This window comes from Camelus ferus, chromosome 36 (assembly GCF_009834535.1).
Source record: "Camelus ferus isolate YT-003-E chromosome 36, BCGSAC_Cfer_1.0, whole genome shotgun sequence".
NCBI lineage: Eukaryota > Metazoa > Chordata > Mammalia > Artiodactyla > Camelidae > Camelus > Camelus ferus.
In genome coordinates, this window is record NC_045731.1 from 14,131,452 (window position 1) to 14,151,910 (window position 20,459).

Sequence of the window (20,459 nt, forward strand, 5' to 3'; positions counted from 1 at the left end):
CCACGCTAAGGCGAAGACAGGGAAGATGCGACCGGCGGGCGGCAGCGGGGCTGCTGCCTGCGCGGAGCCTGGACGCGGCACCCACTTCTCAAGCAGGTGGCTCGTCTTCAAGAACCAGGGTATCCTTATTATTAGGTTGTTTTTTGGTTGCTGTTGTTGGTTTTGTTTTGTTTTGGCAGAGGTGCTGGGGATCGAACCTCATGCATGTTAAGCATGCGCTCTACCATTTGAGCTATACCCTCCCCCCAGGGTCGTCCTCCTGATAGAAGTGGCCCCAGCTTCGCCCGCTCCCACATCGCACGCCCTGCGGCGGCGTTTGCAGTGGCGGATGGATGGGCACCACGGAGGGAAGCCCTTGGGCGTGCCGTCTGCCCGCTGCGGGGGGCGGGGGGAGGTGCAGGGAACCAGGACGGCGAGGGGCCCAGGGTGGTTTTGGACTTCGGCCCCCAGTGGGCAGGGGGTGGTCAGAGTCCCGCCTGCTTGCTGAGAAGCAAGCCCAGAAACCCGACGAGGCGGCAGGCGGCTGGCCTGACACGCATCTCCGGTCGCCATGGTAACGCGCGCCGCGCCGGGATGCGGCGGAGGAAGCGCGGCTGCGCGGGGGCCCGCCTGGCGCGCTGGGCCCGGGGGCCCGGGTCGGCGTGCGGCCTGCCGCCCGGGACTCAGCCGACGCGGGCCCGGACTGTGTGTTACTATGACAGTGGTAAGTAGGTTCCCGGGCTCTGAGCGAGTGGCTACGTGCCGTGCGGGCTGCGGCAGGCACAATCGCCCTCCAGTCCCAGAACACACGTGCCCATTCATGGGTCTGCTTTCACATCGCAGAAAACCAGGGGCTTCCCGAAGCCCCTGGAATACTTGGTTTTAGCCTCTGGGCATTTTCCTGCTCCTCCAGCGAGTAATAATTTTTAAAAGCCTGGTAGTAGGAAGAAGAGAATGAAGCATGCTTAGCAGGTGTTAATTTGCTCTCTAGAGAGAAAAAAGAAAGAAAGAAAAGAGTTCAGTGTTCTGATACAGTGGTTCTGTGAAATGCTACACATACCAGGAATGTCTCAAGCATCATCTTCAAAAAAAGACACAGAAGCCACATAGAAAATCATGATTTGTTCTGCTGTTGCTCCCTAACCAAGAGGAATGCTCACATTCTCTGGAGCCTGCTACAGCTTTCCAAAAAGGAGAATATAAAATGTAGAGCACCTTCAGAAGGGCTACAGGTTTTCCTAGAGTACAGACTTCCTCCCATGTTAGAGCCAGACTCGCAAAGCATGTTAGCAGAAGTAAGCTATCGATTAAATACAGGCATAATAAACACTAAACATAAATTAATATTTCCCACCACTGGTGATTTAGAATTTTATTATCCATCAGAGCCTACCAGTGCATGTAGACACACATTTATAAACAACAAGCCTCACCACAGTGAAGATCTGGAATATGTAGACTTCTATATATTAAAAAAGACAGATTTTTAAAAGTCTGCTATCATATGCTTTAAAAAGAGATGTAGTCGAAAAAAGATGAAGTCCGTACTTTATCCTTGCTTGTAGTCTATTTGCATAAATTGTATGAATCATTATATGTCACAAATTATTTTAAAATATGTTGTTTAATAAAGAAACATACTCAAAAGACACCACTCGGTTCTAACACCCTTCTTTCACTTTCTCTCTCTATGCACGTCCCCCAGCATCTCTACTTTATCCAGTTAATACTCTGCTGGGAATACTTCTGCTCCCACCAGTCAGACGTGGTCCAGGACCTCCTCACCTCCAGCCGTGCCTGGAGAACCATCGTAATTTGTTTTCTCTAGTGCCATCGCCTGCACTCCCCCACCATGTGGAATCACCAAACCCTGGATTCAAGCCCTGCTCCCTTGTTGTTCCAGGAGTCCTTTTTATTCTGTTCTAACCTTGGTAAATAGTTCACTTGGTGGGTTTCTTAAATTGTTTCTTTTATTCATTTTCATACGTGAGTATGTTAAAAAAAAAAAAAACCTACTATGCCAAATGTATCTTTATACCTGCCACAGAGGCTAGCACATAAAAAATCATAATTAAATATTTGAATGAGTGGATGAATATTGATGGTGGCACATGCTGGTGGACTCAGAGGAATTCCAACCATTATCCCCCCTCTCTGCCCCCTCAGAGACATCACCTCCCTAATGAAATGAAATGTGGAGCCATGTTTTGGATCCTGATTCAAACTAATCTACTTTAAAAAAAAAAAAAAGAGAGAGAGAGAGAAGAAAAGAAAAGAAAGGAATTTGAGGAATAATTGGAGATATCCAAATATGGACTGTGTATTTTAGTAATATTAGGGAATTATCTTCCATTTGCTAAGGTGTGATAATGGTATTATGGTTATTTAAAAAAATTCCTTTTTTTGAGGCAGCTACTAAAAAATGTTCAGGAGTAAACATTTGTGAGATGTGTGATTGACTTTAAAATACTCAAAAATGATCGTGCAGAAGTGGCAAGACATTAATAACTGTTAAGCCTAATGTTAATAATTCAGTCTGAGTTTAATCAAGTAATTGTTTAGTAGCCTCTCTGCACACCACACTCGATAAGGAATAAAATAATAATAATAAGTGAAAGTAAGTCTGGACCATACCTCCACATGGCAGTTACCTGGGGGTGACCTCAAATATTCTGTCTGTTCCTTAACCACTCAGTGAGGCAAACAGCTGTTTCACAATTTATAGAAGGAAACCCGTAGTTCGGTCCTAGAGGTAGGTACCAGGGCTGCTGGAGTCAAAGGAGAAAAACAGCTGGTAAACTTCAGCACACTGATGCTTTCTTCCAATATACATCCCCCACTTTGCTGGGAAATGGCCCGTTGGGCAAAGAAGGGAATGACAATGCTAAATGCCAGAAAAATGACAATGATAATGACAACAGATGGTCAGAGGGGCTGCGAGCAGTGGGAATCCGGGAGGAAAGTTTGAATTGCCCCACATCCCTTTGGCTGAGTCTACCCTGGAGAAAAGGATGGCTGTAGAAAAATCCAGTTTGGCTTTTCCACAGCCATTGACTGGTATCCAGCCCTCACAGACGTTAGTTGCCCCATACCTGGATCTAGGGCATGTACGAACATCTCTTATCACCAGGACCAGGTGTAGAATGCAACTTTAAAATGAACTGTATATGGATCAGCAAGTTTATTTTTTAAAAGTCATTTTATAAAGCAAGAATATTAATCCCACTTTATAAATGGAGAAACAGGTCCTGATCATTAATATATACACGTGTCTTTGAGTTGTTTAAAATTATTAAATGGATGAAAAGTAATTACCAAGATTGACACAGTAGCTAAATCTCAGAATCAAAGCAAAATGATTCCCTGACATTCTGATTATTCCTTTATAACATGCATTTCCTCCCTTGTCTGTTCCTGAAACAGCTGGGGCGGGGGTGGGGTGGGGGGAACCTTGCCTCCTTTCTTACCAGCAGGCTACAGGAAGACACTCTCCCTGCTACAAAAGGGACTCAGTTCATGAGTTGTTACTGTCTTCATCCAGAACATCAAGAAATCTGGAAGGCTTCTGAATATGTTTCATTTTAACCCTCCTGACACCAACTGCAGTCAGGTGGGTGGTAAATGCCATCTAGTTTATAAATCAAGAAGGCTTATGACAGCCGGGATGATGTTCTAGGTGGCAGTGGAATCAGAGTGGAGAGAATTCTGGAACTGGAGACCCAGATACAGCCTTGCTAAATCCACATCACCAAAGTCACACAGTATTGCTTTTCTTTTTCAGCCCTCAGGGATTCTGGAAGAGCAAAAAAACCATCAAAGTAAACAGTCCTTTGCTTTCCACCTTGGTTGAATAATACCCTGAGCGGTACACTTGGATCTCAAAAAGACCTCTGAAGCCTTTGCAGTGTTCATAATGACTCTAGGAGAGATGTGCTGTTCACCATATTACGTAATGAAACAAACTTTGGGTTCAAAGAGATGTGGCAAGTTTGGCCATATGCCAGATTCATTTTTTCGAACAACTGTTTAGCTGTTTGAAACAAAAACAACAAGAAACTGGTTGGTATCCGCCCACCCTTGTTAGGCAATTATATTGAAAGGAAGTTGTTGAATTCCATGAAAAACATTCCAAATTCCAAACGTCCTTCAAACACCAATTATACTGAAGCCAAGTAGATGAAATTAAATTCTTTCCGAGAATTGCCTATCTTTAAAATTTCAGACAGCATTATAGCAGAGGGGTAAGCCATTCAAAGAAAGGAGGGATTAATACGGACTTCTGGAAGTGTGACTCCCCACTAATGAAGGAGCTCTCCAAAGGATGAAGTACTTTCCAAAATCGTTTACGTGTCCTGGTACTTAGCACCAGTAATGGAACAGAGTACGTACCCACCAGGTGGCTGTTGAATGGATGCGTGGCTACAGGGATTTGTGGCTGGATAAGTGAGTAGTCTGGAGGGCGGAAGCCCTTGCAAAGGAGGTGGGGTTCAACAGGGGTGAGGATAAGAGGGACAATGTAGAGGTTATAAAATACGGAAGAGAGCCTTATATACTCAAAGGATGTTGGAAAAAACACCCGACCTGAAGCAGAAGACGCTTACGAGGAAGCAGCACACGATGAATTTAGACACTGCGTCGCAGCCTCACACAGCGGAGCGTCACCTAGTCTCATGACTTCACCGGATTATGTTTAGACTGGTGGTGTAAGCGCGCGGAGCGTTTAAGGAACTTGTTGAGGAATCCAGACTCCCACAGACAAAATGGGATTTCTGAATGTGTGTGGTTGTCGCTATTCCGTTCTGTTCTTTCTCTGCGCAAACAGCAACAGATGGTCGGAGGGGCCGTGAGGGGTGGGAATCCAGGAGGAAAGTTTAAATGGTCCCATCCTCTCTTTGGCTGGATCTACTCCCCTGGGGAAAGGGGTGGTTGTAGAGGAATCCAGTTTGGCTTTTCCACAGCCAAATGGCTGACTGGCATCCAGCCGTCCCATAGATCTTAGCTGCCCCATACCTGGACCTAGGGCACGTGGAAGCAGCTCTCATCACCAGGACCAGCTGTGTTCAGGTGGGTGGCTTAGATTTTCGATGCCTTGATTTCCATGAATATATTGGGAAAGTGATAGGATCTCATAGAAATTTAAGAATAAATGGAATTAATATATTGGAATGTGTGTGTGTATATATATATACCCCACAACTTCTTTATCCAGTCGTCTGTTGATGGACATTTAGGCTGTCTCCATGTCTTGGCTACTGTAAATAGTGCTGCTATGAATATTGGGGTGCATCTGTCTTTTTGAATTAGAGTTTCCTCCAGACATGTATGCCCAGGAGTGGGATTGCTGGATCATATGGTAACTCTATTTTTAGTTTTTTAAGGAAGCTCCATACTGTTTTCCATAGTGGCTGCACCCAAAGTTACTCAGTCTTGTTCACAGATGAGAACACGCCTGCACAGATGAAGTGCTCAGCAGGCACTTCGTAACCCCTGACTGGCGGGCTGATTGATAGACAAGAACAGGACCGTGAAGCATATATGTTTAAAATTGTGTCAGTTATGCTTCAGAGAAGAAGTTATCCTGTTCTGAAAAAAGACAACCCAAACCCCAATCAGGAATGACAGCAGTGGGTTTTGAGGCAAAATTTCTTCCTCTCTCTTTTCCCTCCCGTTCAGCCTTGCGGTGAGAGGCCAAGCAGAGGAGCGTCTTGGACGTTGTAACCAGGTTCCTTCACTTAAAAGAAAGTCAACAACTGAGAAAAGCTCAGTCCCTTTAGAGCCCCTGTTTGTCCTCAGCTGGTGAATGGCACTGTGGAAAGCTCAGCCTTGGCTTCTCCCTTCCCTTCTCACTTCTGGGGTCGAAATGAAGGGAATCCGGCAAATTGCCAGCGCACATAATTTCCTACAAATTTAGACCAGCGGCGTGTACGTACTTGATGCCAAATAAGCTCTGTCGGTCTTATTACTTGTATAAAGGCCTAAAAGTACCGAGGGACCAGGACACGTTCTGGAGATATTTAACCTGTGGTCTGAAGATCGGAGCATCAATCTTTCCACCTTCAGAAAAGCAAGGTCCAGTTCAGCAACCGTTCAGGATGCCAACGGTCAGTTTAAGTCAGTACGTGCAAAGCTATCTCTGCTTTAAAAATTGCCCCCACACCTGAATGGGGCTTCCTCGTTAAATACCATGTTCTCTAGTATTTATGTACTGTTATTTTCATTTGCAATGTCTATTTTCATAGGCAAAGGACAACTGAGCGGAAAAATGTTATACCCTCTCTCTGTCTCGCTGTTCACGCTGTGAAGCAACCTGTTTTACTGTTGAAACCTGTGTTTGTTCTGTTTCAATTGTGCAGAGGAAACAGTTCTGGCACCTTTAAAAAAAATCAAAGATCTATCGCTCAACAGGAGAACAGAGCAACTGCGAAGAGGGAATTATGAAGAACAGAGAAAAGACTCAGTGCTTCTGAAGCCTTCTAGGGCTTATGAATCACCTGGGGATCTTGTCAAAATGTAGATTCTGGTTCAAGTGTATCTTAGGTAGAGACGGAGAGTTTGCACATGTAACGAGCTCCAGGTGATGCCTGTGCTGCTGGCCCTTGGGGTTTATAGAGGGTGTTGTTTGGGTCACGTGGGTGGAAACATAAAAATCACTTTAGAGCACTTAGCACTTACAGTCATAGTCACATTTTATTTAACCTGCAAAAATCACAAATTCTTCCCCTCGCACGTGGAGAGGGAGCCTCTTCTCCACTCCCCGAGTCAGGATGAGCACGGGGACAAGCTTTGGTCAACAGGTAAGAGCAGTTTGGCAGGAGCTGAGACCTTAAAGGTGCTTGTGCACTGAGACACGTCTGGCCTGCTGCTCTGAGAACCCCGCAGTTACCACACGGCTGCACCCGGGCCACCTGCTGGAGGGGGAGGGCGGGAGCTGGGACACGGAAGAGAAGCCAGGTGCCCCAACCTGTAGTCAGCTGGCCCCCGCCAACAGCCCGCTGGCCCACACAGACAATCTCCTGACCCAATACACAGGACCTGGCACTAAACAAAATGATGTTGTTTTAACCACCAAGGTTTTTGTTTGTTTTGTTTTCATGCAGCCTCTAAAATCTGAACTGATACTTCAGAAGGAGCAGTAAGCGTTTAAGTCAGAGGTGCATGAAGCCCTCTGTGCTTATAATTCCTTTCCGTTCTTGTCTTCTCTCTAGGCGGTAGAATTTTAGCCTTATATAATAGACATGATACGTGTGAATTTATTAGTATACATTGTATGAAAATAACATATAAATAACATTAAACAAAACGTGTCTAATCATGTAAATGATATACATAGTTATTGTAATAGGATTTGAACTTTTTCCATTATTCTAATCAAATGTATTTTTAGCCTTGATTTCGCTATGTTGAATACTGCTTCGAATTTAAGTCACTTGCCCAGGTCACGCAGCTGGTAAATGGCGGGACACTTTTCAGCTCACCACAGAGTCAGACATGTTCAACAGCTCCTCGCAGTACATTACTCAGTGTCTCAGATTCTTCTGCAAAAATGCAGATGCAGCATTACATTCGGAAGGACATGCTCTCCAGGGGTCACCTTGTTTCAGGTTCAAGAGGGTAACGCAAGGCCCACTTACAAAGGGATGACCTTACACTTGACAGGAGAGGCCAGTGGCAAACGCTCTCGGGGGTGGATACACGCAACAGCAGGCAGTCGTGGCCCCAGAGGCCTCAGACCGACAGCGCCTCGCTGGGCTTCTCCTTTGCGAGTTTCCCCACTGCTGGGCAGCCTCTCCCACTCTTGGTGGTCCTTGACCATCTGGGCTTCTCTCAAATCCTATCAATTGCAACCATATTGTTTCTTTTTCACGGCCACGTGAAGTACCTATTACTCACAGTCTCACGGCCGTGACTACATGGTCATGGCTGCCCACCAGGGATGGGGCCAGGGGTCCTCACTCTGTGGCTGCTGTTGAGGGGATCTTCACCTCTTCTGCTCCCTCCTGTTCTTCCAAGTTGGGAGGCATCATTTGAAAAGGAGCTTTTCCAAACTGGTATTCCACAAGCTGAAAAAGGTCTGCATGCTCGCTTCCTTACCAATAGAGTAGGATTCTTAAAAAATCAGCGAACGTCTGGAAGCCTTTAATAGAACCGTGCACTCTGCAGATAGCCAGGCCACATACTGCCAGTCCACTAGCCGCTTCCCACGTCCACGTTACTAAACCAGACCACGGAGACTTCTGATCGTGCATCAGCTCGATTCTAACCTGTCTCTCTGAGGATTTGCATCCACTGCCACCACCCTAATGACCAAACACAAGGGAGTCTCTGATCTCCAAGTCCAGGTGTGACCTCTGTCCACATCTTTTACTGGTTCCTCTCAGTTCTGTTAGCTTTTTCTCTCACATCTTCTTCTTCTTTACCTCCCATCTACCCCAAATCAGTCCATTCACCTGAAATCATCTTCAGTTATTTCTTGGGGAAAAGTACCATCGGAAAGATCGTCAACCCCCTTATAGAACTACTATCGCACTCGCCCTGGCCTGTCCGTCTCCAGTGCTAACACAGACAGTTGCACGCAGTGTCTCCCTTGGGTGGGTGTGGGGCCCCCAGCTGCGCTCCGTGCTTTCAGCAGCCTCTTCCCTGCCCTTCATGTTCAAGACCATCATCAGAATTTTATCCCTCCTACCCACATTTATCAAAATCCAGGTTGAAAGTCTTCCCACCCTGGCTCTGAGCAAACACTCCAGTCTCATCTCTCCTCATTCCTCTCTCTCTTTCTTGCCTGTGCTCTGGACACCCTAAGCATCTCAAAAACCCTTGTAATATTTTTTTCACAGATTTTGCCTACAGATTGGCAGTGGCCTCCCTCCATCTATCTGGTCAAACCCTCCTCCTTGCCTCCTAGCTCCTCGGACTGTCCTTGCTCAATTAGCCAGAGAAATCTCTCCATCCACAGTCCCTGTTTATTTCTCTGCCATAGAATGACTCACACTGCTTTGTTACCCACCTGCACCCCAGATCTAAGAATACTCAAGGCAGGGCCCACATTTTATCTAACTCAACCTCATCAGCGGAACCTCCATTTGGCTTTAACAAAAAAAAAAAAAAAAAAAAAAAAAAAAGAGAGAGAGAAAAGAAGAACCACAGAGATTCATGCTAAATAACTCAAAGGCATTCTCAAGGTGCCAGTGAGAGATTCAGAAGTGGTTCCAGAGAACAGGAGATGATTTGGACAAAGACACAACGCATCCCACTTGGCAGGTTCCTTGCCTGCAGAAGGCTCGCTGCCTGTGGACAGCGGGGGGATCTCCTACACAAAACAGATCCGTGAAAGGAAGCCACATATAAATGGCATTAATCCGTGTGACTTCAGCTCCAAAGGGTTGGATCTCCTTGGTTTAATAATCTGTGCCTCTATGTCAACGTAATATAAGGACCTTTTATACGCAGCTTACATTCCCCAGGCTGTGGATTAGGCAAGAATTCAAACCAGTTAATAAAGTCAATTCAGCGAGAATCTCTGCTGTGCCAGACTGCACCGAGGGGACAGGGGACATGCTTGTCAGTGCTATGTGGCAATGCCAGCGCTCTTTATCTGTAGTCTCTCCTATCTGATCATCTCCCACACCTTTAGAGGTAGATATTAGAGGGTCCTAAGAGCAGGAAGAGAGCAAGTCTGTCCTTAGGGAGTTTCATTTTACCTGCAAGGACAAAGTTAGCCACACCCGGAAAATTCTATAGAACAAGATAATTAAATGTCAGGAGGTATCAGAGGCAGAACTTCCTCCAGAATTAAACTGGTTCCACTATTTGTGGCCAGGATGAGGAGGTGAGTCTGGCTGATACCAAGCAGGACAGCGGTAGTTATCCAGCTGGCCCCATAAATTCCTAGGGCCTGACAGCAACAGGTCCCCGCACCAGCATCCTGCGACTGTGTCTGAAACCCAGACCTCAGAATCACTTCTTGGTGTGCTGAGAGCCAAGTGAGAGTCGGCGGTGCCTGCGGACTACAGTCTGAGGAATGCTTCCAAAGCTGTCCTGGCACATTGGTTTGGTGTTAACAGATGTCCCAAATAAGGGGGTGAAACTGTGAAAGAACAAGATTTCTCGTGATTGAGATAAATAGTACTGCGAACTGCAGAGAACACAGCGGAATGCAGCGCATTTCACAAGTATATTTAAACATTCTTCCCTCCACGTGCATTTTTACGGAGCCCTGCATCCAACTATTTCTGGACAGTAACACCTCTGTGAAAATAACTTGGCTGGCCTGCCCCTTGACAAGATACGGAGGTGAAGCACTCCTGAGCTCCCAGAAGGAACACTGAAGACCCCAAAGCCCAGCCCTCCGTCTGCCTCTCCAGGGAGGGGTGAGGAAGAAGGAATGGGAAGGAAGGATGGTTCCAAGGCATGAGGGACAGATTCAGGCAGGGATCTCAGTCGGTGCCCCAGCCAGATGAAGGCGAGGGGACCAGGAGATGCTTCCGTGCTTCTGTTTGTGGTGTGGTGGAGTTTCTCAAGAAGAAGAAAGTACCAAACAAGGTATTAAGGGTGACACCTGTACAGTCCTTCATGAGGACAGTTTGGCCTTATGCATTGACAGACAGGGCTTTTAAAAGTCCCAGACGCAGTTGCCCACATGCACAAGGGTGCCCGTCTCGGGCTGCTCAGGCGGCTGCAATAAACCACCGTAGCCAGCGCGGCTTAAGCAGCAAACATTTATTTCTCACAGTCCTGGAGGCTTGGAAGCCTCGAATCAAGGCGCCTGCACATTCAGTGTCTGGTGAGAGCGCCCACGTCTCAGTCCACAGACATCCGCCTTCTCACCGCGTCCCCACAGGGCAGGAGGGGCCGGAGAACTCTCTGGGGTCTCTTTTTGTGGCTGAGAATCCCATTCACGAGGGCTCCGCTCTCACGGCCTCACCCTGGGAGGCCCCGCCTCCAGGTGCCATCCCCTCGGGGCTAGTTTTCAATCAGTGAACTCTGGGGGACATAAGCATCGTCTACAGCGGTGTATGCATGAGGGTGTTCATCCCAGTCATTTTATAATGGCTAAAAATCAGAAAAAAAAACCTAACTGGTAAAAAAGAGGAGGTGGATCAGATAAATAGAATGGTTTGTAGCCACTGAAGATGATCCTATCCATTTCTATTCTGGATATCGGAAAATGTTGACAATAAAAAAAGTTACAAAGTAATATGCACAATATATTTTCAGAAAATATAAATATATGTGAGATACAAATTCTAAGAGAATATGTACTCCAGACTTAATAGTTTATCTCCGAGTGGTTGAATTTTAGGTGACAAATTTCATTTTAAATTAAAATTTTTTTTTTCTTTTTCTGTAATATAAGGGTAAACCTTCAACACTCATGAGAAATGCACACAGAGTGGCTGTGTTAAGAAACATGAGGTATAATATAGAGCCAGGAGATGCCTAAAGCCAGCACGCACAAGGGCTCTGTGTTTGACTCCCGCACTGATGGCAAGTCCACACTTCATTAAGAGCCCCACTAAGTGCGAGGTACTGGGACAGACGCAGGCTTTGCATTCTGTGTGTCTGAGATCTAATAGGACAGAGAACAAGATTCAGAAGAAGGGAGCTTTTTGTCCAAGTTCTTGGGCAATCCTGGCCCAACGTTTCTGGCCCTCCAATGCCTCAGTTTTAAAACTCGGAAATGAACGACACCTGGCTTACTTTTTCAGGCTAGGATTTCTGAGGGCTCCAATAGACTGCTTCTCAAAAAGATTTTTCAATGTATTACTTACATTAATTAAATATCACGTATTCTAAACAATATATAAATAAGCCCCTCGGCCTCTGCTCCTCTCTCCTACCTGAAGTTGCAGGAGGAAAGCATGGAGTCACTGCATTTCTTTACTCTCATTACTTGACATCATACATTAAACATAGTAGGCGCTGCCTCAGTGCCATCCATGTTATTGTTCTGTTCTAAGAGGAGGATACAGTTTGATTAAGAAAAATGACCTTTTATAAATTAATTTTTTTCTTTTTAAATTGAAGTATTGTCAACTTACAATGTTGCGTTAATTTCTGGTGTATAGGATAGTGATACATTTACACACACACACACACACACACACACATTCCTTTTCATATTCTTTTTCATCATGAGCCAAGGTATTGAATATGGTTCCCTGTGCTATACAGCAGGACCTCATTGTTTATCTGTTTTATATACAGTAATTATATCTGCAAACCCAAATTTCTTTTTTTAAAGGGTTCCTGATAAGTAGCTCTCCCAAGAGAAGCCTCACTGCCCTCATCCTTTGGCCCCTTGTGCGTCCACAGAGGCACTCTGTAAGATGCCAGCTGTATGCTGTGTGCCCACAGAAACAACAGCGTTAATTCTCTTCTTTTGAAATTGTCTCCCACTGTCCTCCCCTACCTCTAAATGTTTCCTTTTAAAGAAAAGCCATGGCTCATTGCTGCTGAAAATTAAAGGCAACCACATAAAGATCAAGGTCCAGGCTGAGAGAACATTAAAATCACCACTTGAATTTCTCTTTCCTTGAGCGCTGCCAAAGACTGCTGATGGAAGGCCAGCCCCCAGAATGCGTGTGCATTTCAGAGGGTTTTCACTTTGCACCTCTTGGTTCACAAACTATTTTGACGAAGGTGAACAAACTGGAGGTGGCCTTCAGTTGAGATGAAATGGGAAGAGGTATAACACATTAAAAAAACACACACACAACCCTGTATGGGACCGCCCCCTCCTTCAACCTCATTACAACACAAAGTATGAAGGAAAAGCAACAGGGCTAGTCATGCGAAGGGTAATGTGTAAGGTTCAGGGGAGGAGGAATGGGGTACCTCCCCCTCCTCCAAGTCATACTTCTGGCTTCTCCAGCTGCACCAAGCTTCCTCTTCTACCTCCTCTTTGGTGCCAGATTGTGTTTTGGCAATCAGACTCATACTTCATGTACCCAGAGTTCCTTCCCGTTTGCTGAATCCACATTTTCAAGATTCCTATCCTTTCTTCCCCCAGTTCCCAATCACATGCTAGCTGATGGCTTATGGTGTTTTTGTTTTTTTTGATGCCCAACTACTATATGGTGGTTCAGCAAGACAGGCTCTGTCTCATTCCCTATACAAACACGGAAATGTCAACGGTGTTTTCCACGTGTGCAACCTGGTAAATCAGATGTTCTCACAAGACAGGTCAAGAGATACGAAAGATCAAACATGAGGAAAGAGAGAAATTTAGGTGATCTCTTTCCTTTTTTTTTTTTTTTTTTTTCATTTTTCAGTGTGTTGGACCCTAAGAGGCATGAGATTAAAACTAGTGAAAAACAGCCGTGTTAACTGTTTTAACTGCTGTGGTGACTCAAAAGTTGTCGTTTCTCGACTCAACTTTGCTGAAACCCTTGATTCATGTTGTTCTGCTTTAACCTAATTTGCATTGATTTAATCAGGGATGGTATGCTTTAAATACATAATAAATTGGGATTCTGCAACTTAGATGACTTAGAATAGCTAAATTTCAATAAAGCTCATTTCAATCTGTTAATGTATACGGTTCTGCCAAGGGGTTTAAAACCGTAGAAAAGATTCAAACTTGCCACATTAGAAGTGGGAAAGGTTTAAAGATACCATCCAGATGAGATGATCTGCAGGATAATAATGTGAAAAGCAATATATATATATACATATATATATTTTTAATTACATCCTAGACACATCTTCTACGTTTTGAGTAGCATACTTAGATGAAAACTCACATATAAATGCAGTGAATTTAATTTTATTCTCTCTCCTTCTTGCCAACACTCAACTCTTTTCTGCCTCTCTGTACCAGCCCTACAAATCAAGTGACATCCAAAGTGGGTCCTCTTCTTGCCCATTTGGCAGGCTCCAGCACCACTTTGCCAAGCTGCCTGCATTAGGAGAATTTTCTTCCCCGCATCCATGGCGATTGGGTGGCTTGTCCAGATAACACTTGCTGAATGGTTGGCCAGTGTTCACCCCCGCCTGCCCCAGCTCCCCAACCCTTTAGCGTTTATGGCTCAATCAGCCAGCCCGCTGTCAGGAGTAACTGTCTTGGCAAAAGGTGAAAACACTTGATGGCAAAACCGTTTGTCTGTTACAGTGCTCTGCAGCACCTTGGAGGTGCCAGGACAAAGCCTGCAGGTGCCCCGGCCAGAGTGAGGAAGGAGGCAAGAGTGACAAGAGAGGCAAACATCAGGAATGGGAAAGGAAGGGGGGCAGGGCATATAGCTCAAGGGGTAGAGCGCATACCATGCGCGAGGTCCTGGGTTCAATCCCCAGTATCTCCATCAAAAAAGCAATTAAACAGATAAACCTAATTACTGCCCCACAAATGGGAAAGGAAGACCACCACTTCGGTGTGGGATAGGAAAAAACCTATCTGTCCCAGGAACAAGCTAAGACCTTGGATAATCACCCAATGTCTCTGTGCCTCAGCTCCACCACATGCAAAATTAATGGGGATGGTCTTCTAATGTCTCTTTTAGCCCCTAAGACGGCATGTGACGTCTAGGGCATTTCAGATTATTGTTTTCCAATTAAATGCTGCATCTCAGAGATGAACGACCAGGGCGGAGCTCAGATGAATACAGAACGGAATGATTCATGCCCCTGTTCCTATGGCTTTTCCTGAAAAGTGCCACCAGACTTTGGTGACTTTGATTCCACTGGTTGGTGTCTTCAGCTTGGATGTAATTACTTGTCCAAAGCCCAGCCAGCCTGGAAGCTTTGGCAATCCACCTCATTTGTGTCAGCATGAGTGCAACCCACAGATAATGCCCACTTACTATCAGCTCCTAAGAGTCAGAAATGACGGGAATCCAAAGAGAGGAGCGGAGATTCACATTTGATTCTCCCTGTCACCTCCTTGGGTATCTTTGTCAACAAGGTGGACTTGTCCACACTCACTTCCAGGAGGTTTCTCTGTCATCTTTTTTGTTTGTTTGTTTTTAAAGCAGATGTCCAACAGGTCCCTGACAATAGCAATGCAGACCCTCTCCAGACCAGCTGGAACAAGACAGAGCTCATTGCAAGATGCTTAAGGAGCCCATGGGTAGATGGTTGTTCACGGAAATAATCAAAGACTCGTCTTCATACTCAGAAGACACAATTTAGGGACAGTCTCAAAGCTGAAATAGGGGCATGTGTGTGGAAGGGGGTAGAATCCACTAGGGTTTAAGCCACCCGTTCTGTGCTCATTCTCTCGCACACCCTCCTGGAGTGCAGTGCACTGCGGGGCTCTGTGATCACCATGAGCAGCACCTCAGGGGCAGCCCTCCCAGTGTCAGGCAGCAGGATCTTTCTTTAATCCACCGGGGACCCCACAGACATCTATGGTGAAGCCCCGGCGGGATCGCGGGCAAGAAAAGACTCCTTGTGCCCAGACATACATTTCTGCCACCCTGGGTCTCCTCCCGCCGGAACCGGGATGGCTTCCCAAATCCGCTGAGTTTGGAAAGCCTCCGCCATCCACCACCTAAAAGGGCCGGCTGCCTGCAGAACTCCGGTGCCCGAAAGGAAAAGAAAAGAAAAAAAAAAAAAAAAATCTGAGCCACTAAGCCCCCACAGTCATTGCCTTCCTCTCCTCTCAAGTTGCTTTTCTAAAGCAAAGGACCAAATGTTGATTTTCTCTACAGATTCCTACGTATCTCACACGTAGACAGCTTTCAAGGGGGAGGGGGCAACGTCCCCCAAAGGGAAGGGGGGCGGAACAGAATATTTCAGTCTCCCACTTGGAAATGTCTTGTCGTGCTGATGCTCCCCTCCCCCCGCCACCTCCATCTCCTTTATTTTTTTCTGAAATAAGGACCAAAAAGCTGCAAGTGTTTGCCATTTCATCAGAGCACATACATTACTTCGGTGGCTCGGTAAAATGCTGGTTTTATGCCCACCCCCTTTTCAGTCTGCCCGTGTCGGAGGTGCTCCGGGACGACGCACAATCGTGAGCAGCTTACGACACTCAGTGAGCAGTAGGTGCCGGTGCAGGCTCGCGCCGCACACCGCCTGGCGGAGGGAAGGAGCCCGGGCGCCGCGCCCCGCGCCCCGCGCCGCCGCCGCCGCCGCCGCCCGCGCCGCCCCGCCGCCCGCGCGGCACGAGCGAGCCCGCGCCCCGCAGCCGCCCCGGGCGCGCGTGGCCGGCGGTCCCCGCGGAGCAAAAGGTGGCGCCGGCCAGCGGTCCTTTCCAATGACGGACATTATTAGCCGGGCTGTCAAATCCTGGGGAGCCGCGAGCCCCGAGTTCGGTTTTTTTCTTTTTCTCTCCCTCCCCACAACGTCACAGTCCGAACTGCAGAGGGAAAGGACAGAGCGGCAGGAAGGCGAAGCCCGGCTCCCGCACGTAGTTGGGAAACTTGCGGGTCCTAGAAGTCGCCTCCCCGCCTCGCCGGCCGCCCTTGCAGCCCCGAGCCGAGCAGCAAAGTGAGACATTGTGCGCCTGCCAGATCCGCCGGCCGCGGTCCGGGACTGCCTCGGAAACACAGAGGGGTCTTCTCTCGCCCTGCATATAATTAGCCTGCACACAAAGGGAGCAGCTGAATGGAGGTTGTCACTCTCTGGAAAAGGGTGGGTAAGACACTTTTTAATTAAATTCTTTCCCGAAGATTTTTTTCCCCTCCCTTTTCTTTGCTGCAGTATCTAACATGGACCAAATCACCATCTCTTTGATCTTTCCGTGGCTGTGAACTTTCTATGCTGCTCAGCTTTCTGCATGCTTAGAGGTGAACGTGTGGCTTTGGGGAGGGGGGGGTCCTTCCTTCTTGCAATGTATTTATTTGATTTTTGCCCTTTTCTCCCCCTCCCCCGCTCCCCCCTCCCTCGGAATAAAATATGATGTAGATTTCTGACCGAGCGCTTCCAATGGACATTCTCCAGCCTCTCTGGAAAGATTCTCGCTAATGGATTTCCTGCTGCTCGGTCTCTGTCTACACTGGCTGCTGAGGACGCCCTCGGGGGTGGTCTTGTGTTTGCTGGGGGCCTGCTTTCAGATGCTGCCCGCCGCCCCCAGCGGGTGCCCGCAGCTGTGCCGGTGCGAGGGGCGGCTGCTGTACTGCGAGGCGCTCAACCTCACCGAGGCGCCGCACAACCTGTCGGGCCTGCTGGGCCTGTCCCTGCGCCACAACCGCCTCCCGGAGCTGCGCGCCGGCCAGTTCACGGGGTTAATGCAGCTCACGTGGCTCTATCTGGACCACAACCACATCTGCTCGGTGCAGGGGGACGCCTTTCAGAAACTGCGCCGGGTTAAGGAACTCACCCTGAGTTCCAACCAGATCACCCAGCTGGCCAACACCACCTTCCGGCCCATGCCCAACCTGCGCAGCGTGGACCTCTCCTACAACAAGCTGCAGGCGCTGGCGCCCGACCTCTTCCACGGGCTGCGGAAGCTCACCGCGCTGCACATGCGGGCCAACGCCATCCAGTTCGTGCCCGTGCGCATCTTCCAGGACTGCCGCAGCCTCAAGTTTCTCGACATCGGATACAATCAGCTCAAGAGCCTGGCGCGCAACTCCTTCGCCGGCTTGTTCAAGCTCACCGAGCTGCACCTGGAGCACAACGACTTGGTGAAGGTGAACTTCGCGCACTTCCCGCGCCTCGTCTCCCTGCACTCGCTCTGCCTGCGGCGGAACAAGGTGGCCATCGTGGTCAGCTCGCTGGACTGGGTGTGGAACCTGGAGAAAATGGACCTGTCGGGCAACGAGATCGAGTACATGGAGCCCCACGTGTTCGAGACCGTGCCGCACCTGCAGTCCCTGCAGCTGGACTCCAACCGCCTCACCTACATCGAGCCCCGCATCCTCAACTCCTGGAAGTCGCTGGCGAGCATCACCCTGGCCGGGAACCTGTGGGACTGTGGGCGCAACGTGTGCGCCCTGGCCTCGTGGCTCAGCAACTTCCAGGGGCGCTACGATGGCAACTTGCAGTGCGCCAGCCCCGAGTACGCGCAGGGCGAGGACGTCCTGGACGCCGTGTACGCCTTCCACCTGTGCGAGGAGGGGGCCGAGCCCACCAGCGGCCACCTGTTCTCGGCCGTCACCAACCGCAGCGACCTGGGGCCCCCCGCCAGCCCGGCCGCCACGCTCGCCGACGGCAAGGAGGGGCAGCCGGACGGCTCGCCCGAGCCGGCTACCGTGGCCCTCCCCGGCGGCGAGCACGCCGAGAACGCTGTGCAGATCCACAAGGTGGTCACCGGCACCATGGCCCTCATCTTCTCCTTCCTCATCGTGGTCCTGGTGCTCTACGTCTCCTGGAAGTGTTTCCCAGCCAGCCTCAGGCAGCTCAGACAGTGCTTTGTCACGCAGCGCAGGAAGCAGAAGCAGAAACAGACCATGCATCAGATGGCTGCCATGTCTGCCCAGGAATACTACGTTGATTACAAACCGAACCACATTGAGGGCGCCCTGGTCATCATCAACGAATACGGCTCGTGCACCTGCCACCAGCAGCCCGCCAGGGAATGCGAGGTGTGACTGCCCCAGCGGCTCTCAACCCGTGCGCTACCAAATACGCCTGGGCAGCCGGGGCGGCCGGCGAGCGCCCAGCTGGGGTCCCCTGTCTGTGCTCTGCTGTGCTCCTTGACTGAAACTCTAAGGTGATCTCTCCCAGAGACTTGCCATTTTAGCTTTATTGTGTCTTAAAAACAAACAAAAAAAGAGATCAAACACAACAAAACCCCACCCCACAACCTTCAGGACAGTCTGTCTTAAATTTCATATGAGAACTCCTTCCTCCCTTTGAAGATCTGCCCATATTCAGGAATCTGAGAGTGTTAAAAAAAAAAAAGGTACCACTCATTGATTTTTTTTTGTAAACTAAAAATGTTTAAAATAAAATAGCATTTACAGTTTTTACAGACTGGTGGAACCTAAATGAACTGTGACCTATGTTGAAAGGGAAGCAACAGTTAAATTTTTCTTCCCTGTGTGTGTGTGTCTGTGTCTGTGTGTGTGTGTGTGTGTGTGTGTGTGTCTGTGTGTGTAGGGGGATGTACTGGCCAGAGGGAAAATCCAGAAATTCAGGAGCGAAGTAGCCAGGCTGATTTTGAAACATTAAGAAGGGCAAACGCAGCTTATCAGGGGGATGTATCCCACCTGGAAGGACTGAAAAAAGCGAGACCCTTTATATTATTTTTAGAGGGGGTTGCAGTGCAATCCAGCCACTTTGAAGCAAGTGAAAGGTGGGCTGAGGATTGACCATCACAGCTCAGCCTTTAAGGCAGAGATCACTGCAAATGCTTTTTAAAAGGCAGTGCCAGACTGGTTTTCCCATGAACAAGAGACTTTTTTTTGCACTTAATACAAGGATCTTTCAAATCAATTGAGAATCTCACCCCCAAACGCCACCGGTTTATTATTCTCGGATGTCTCTGATTCACCAAACTTTGTAGCCCTGGTGCCCTTTTCCAGCCTGTCCCAAGCGAACGACCCTCAGCTCCTGCTCCCTGTGGTCTGGCGGAGGGAACGGAAGCAGAATCCGAATGCTTGGTGAGGAAAGCTGTGCCTTCTGGAGCGCGCTGCTAGACTGCAGCAGGCTTCGGCTCTCAGCAGCGACAGCGCGCTCCTGGTTACTGAGGGGCGCAGTGGGGGAGCCCCGCCCCGGGAAGACCCTCTCGCTGGGTGCTGCTTGCGGCAGTGGGCTTCAGGGCAGACGCCATCCAGAAGTAATGGGGGGGGGGGGGGGGGGAAATCAGCTCTGGATCCTGTGTTCGGAGTATTGGTGAGACAGGAATAATTTGTTAACCCGGGACAGACTGCCCGCATATCACCCTAACCCTTTTGTGTCATGCTTGCTTTCCCTGTGTGTGTTTTGTTTTTTTTTTTTTTCTGTATGGGAGTCAGTGGCTGCCCCTTCCCAGCCTTCATAGGTTTCCAGGTCTATGGAGACGTAGGCTGTTTCTTGAATTAAGCAGTAATAGCAGCTGGTGGGTGTGGGGAAGGGAAAGGGGGAGGAGTATGTGGGGGAGGGGAGGGGTCTTTCCCTAGGTCACAACTTAAGCCAGTGCATGATGGAAACGCACCGCCACGGATGACAGCCGGTGAACTCGTGTTGTCCATGGCCGGAAGCCTTTCTCAGGCTCAGGTGCCCATCCCTTAGGAGGGTCCTACAGACTGGAATTTTCTTTTTCCTTTTTCTGTTGTAAGAGGGAAGTCCAAACAGCGGGGGAGGGGCGGGGGCAAAAAAAGCGACTACCACCCTCTCCCCATATGCAAATACCTCCGGCCTCTTATCTAAAGAGGCCCACTCAGCTGTTTGAAATGGCATCACCAGGAGGTTTACTTAAGCTGAGGACTGGGAGCAGACTTCTCTCCCACCTATGGAGAAGCCAACGTGCCTAAGAATATTGCTTGCAAGAGGCTCCTGCAAGAGAAAGGTTTTGCAAATGTCTCTAAGACAGTTGAGCCTTGGGGGGGAGTTTCTTTCACACACACACACACACACAAACTCGTTCTTCCCGGCCAGGAAACTTCACCCTATCTTGT

At 48.4% G+C, this 20,459-nt stretch overlaps 2 protein-coding genes across 6 annotated transcripts in view; one reads left to right on the top strand and one right to left on the bottom strand.

Annotated features, from left to right (window-relative positions):
• The window catches only part of CTNNA2 (catenin alpha 2), a 944,841-nt gene that overhangs the window by 301,187 nt on the left and 623,195 nt on the right, over window positions 1-20,459 (bottom strand). The window lies entirely within an intron of this gene.
• On the top strand, window positions 15,957-18,830 carry LRRTM1 (leucine rich repeat transmembrane neuronal 1). 3 transcript variants are annotated; one of them, XM_006195995.3, is made up of 2 exons: window positions 15,957-16,548; window positions 16,822-18,830. In XM_006195995.3, exon 2 carries the CDS (start codon window positions 16,881-16,883, stop codon window positions 18,447-18,449), a length of 1,569 nt encoding a protein of 522 aa, XP_006196057.3. In that variant the 5' UTR covers window positions 15,957-16,548; window positions 16,822-16,880; the 3' UTR covers window positions 18,450-18,830. The 3 variants fall into 3 exon arrangements, with proteins under 3 accessions (XP_006196057.3, XP_032330064.1, XP_032330065.1); XM_032474173.1 differs by having other exon boundaries at window positions 16,130-16,703; XM_032474174.1 differs by having other exon boundaries at window positions 16,130-16,552.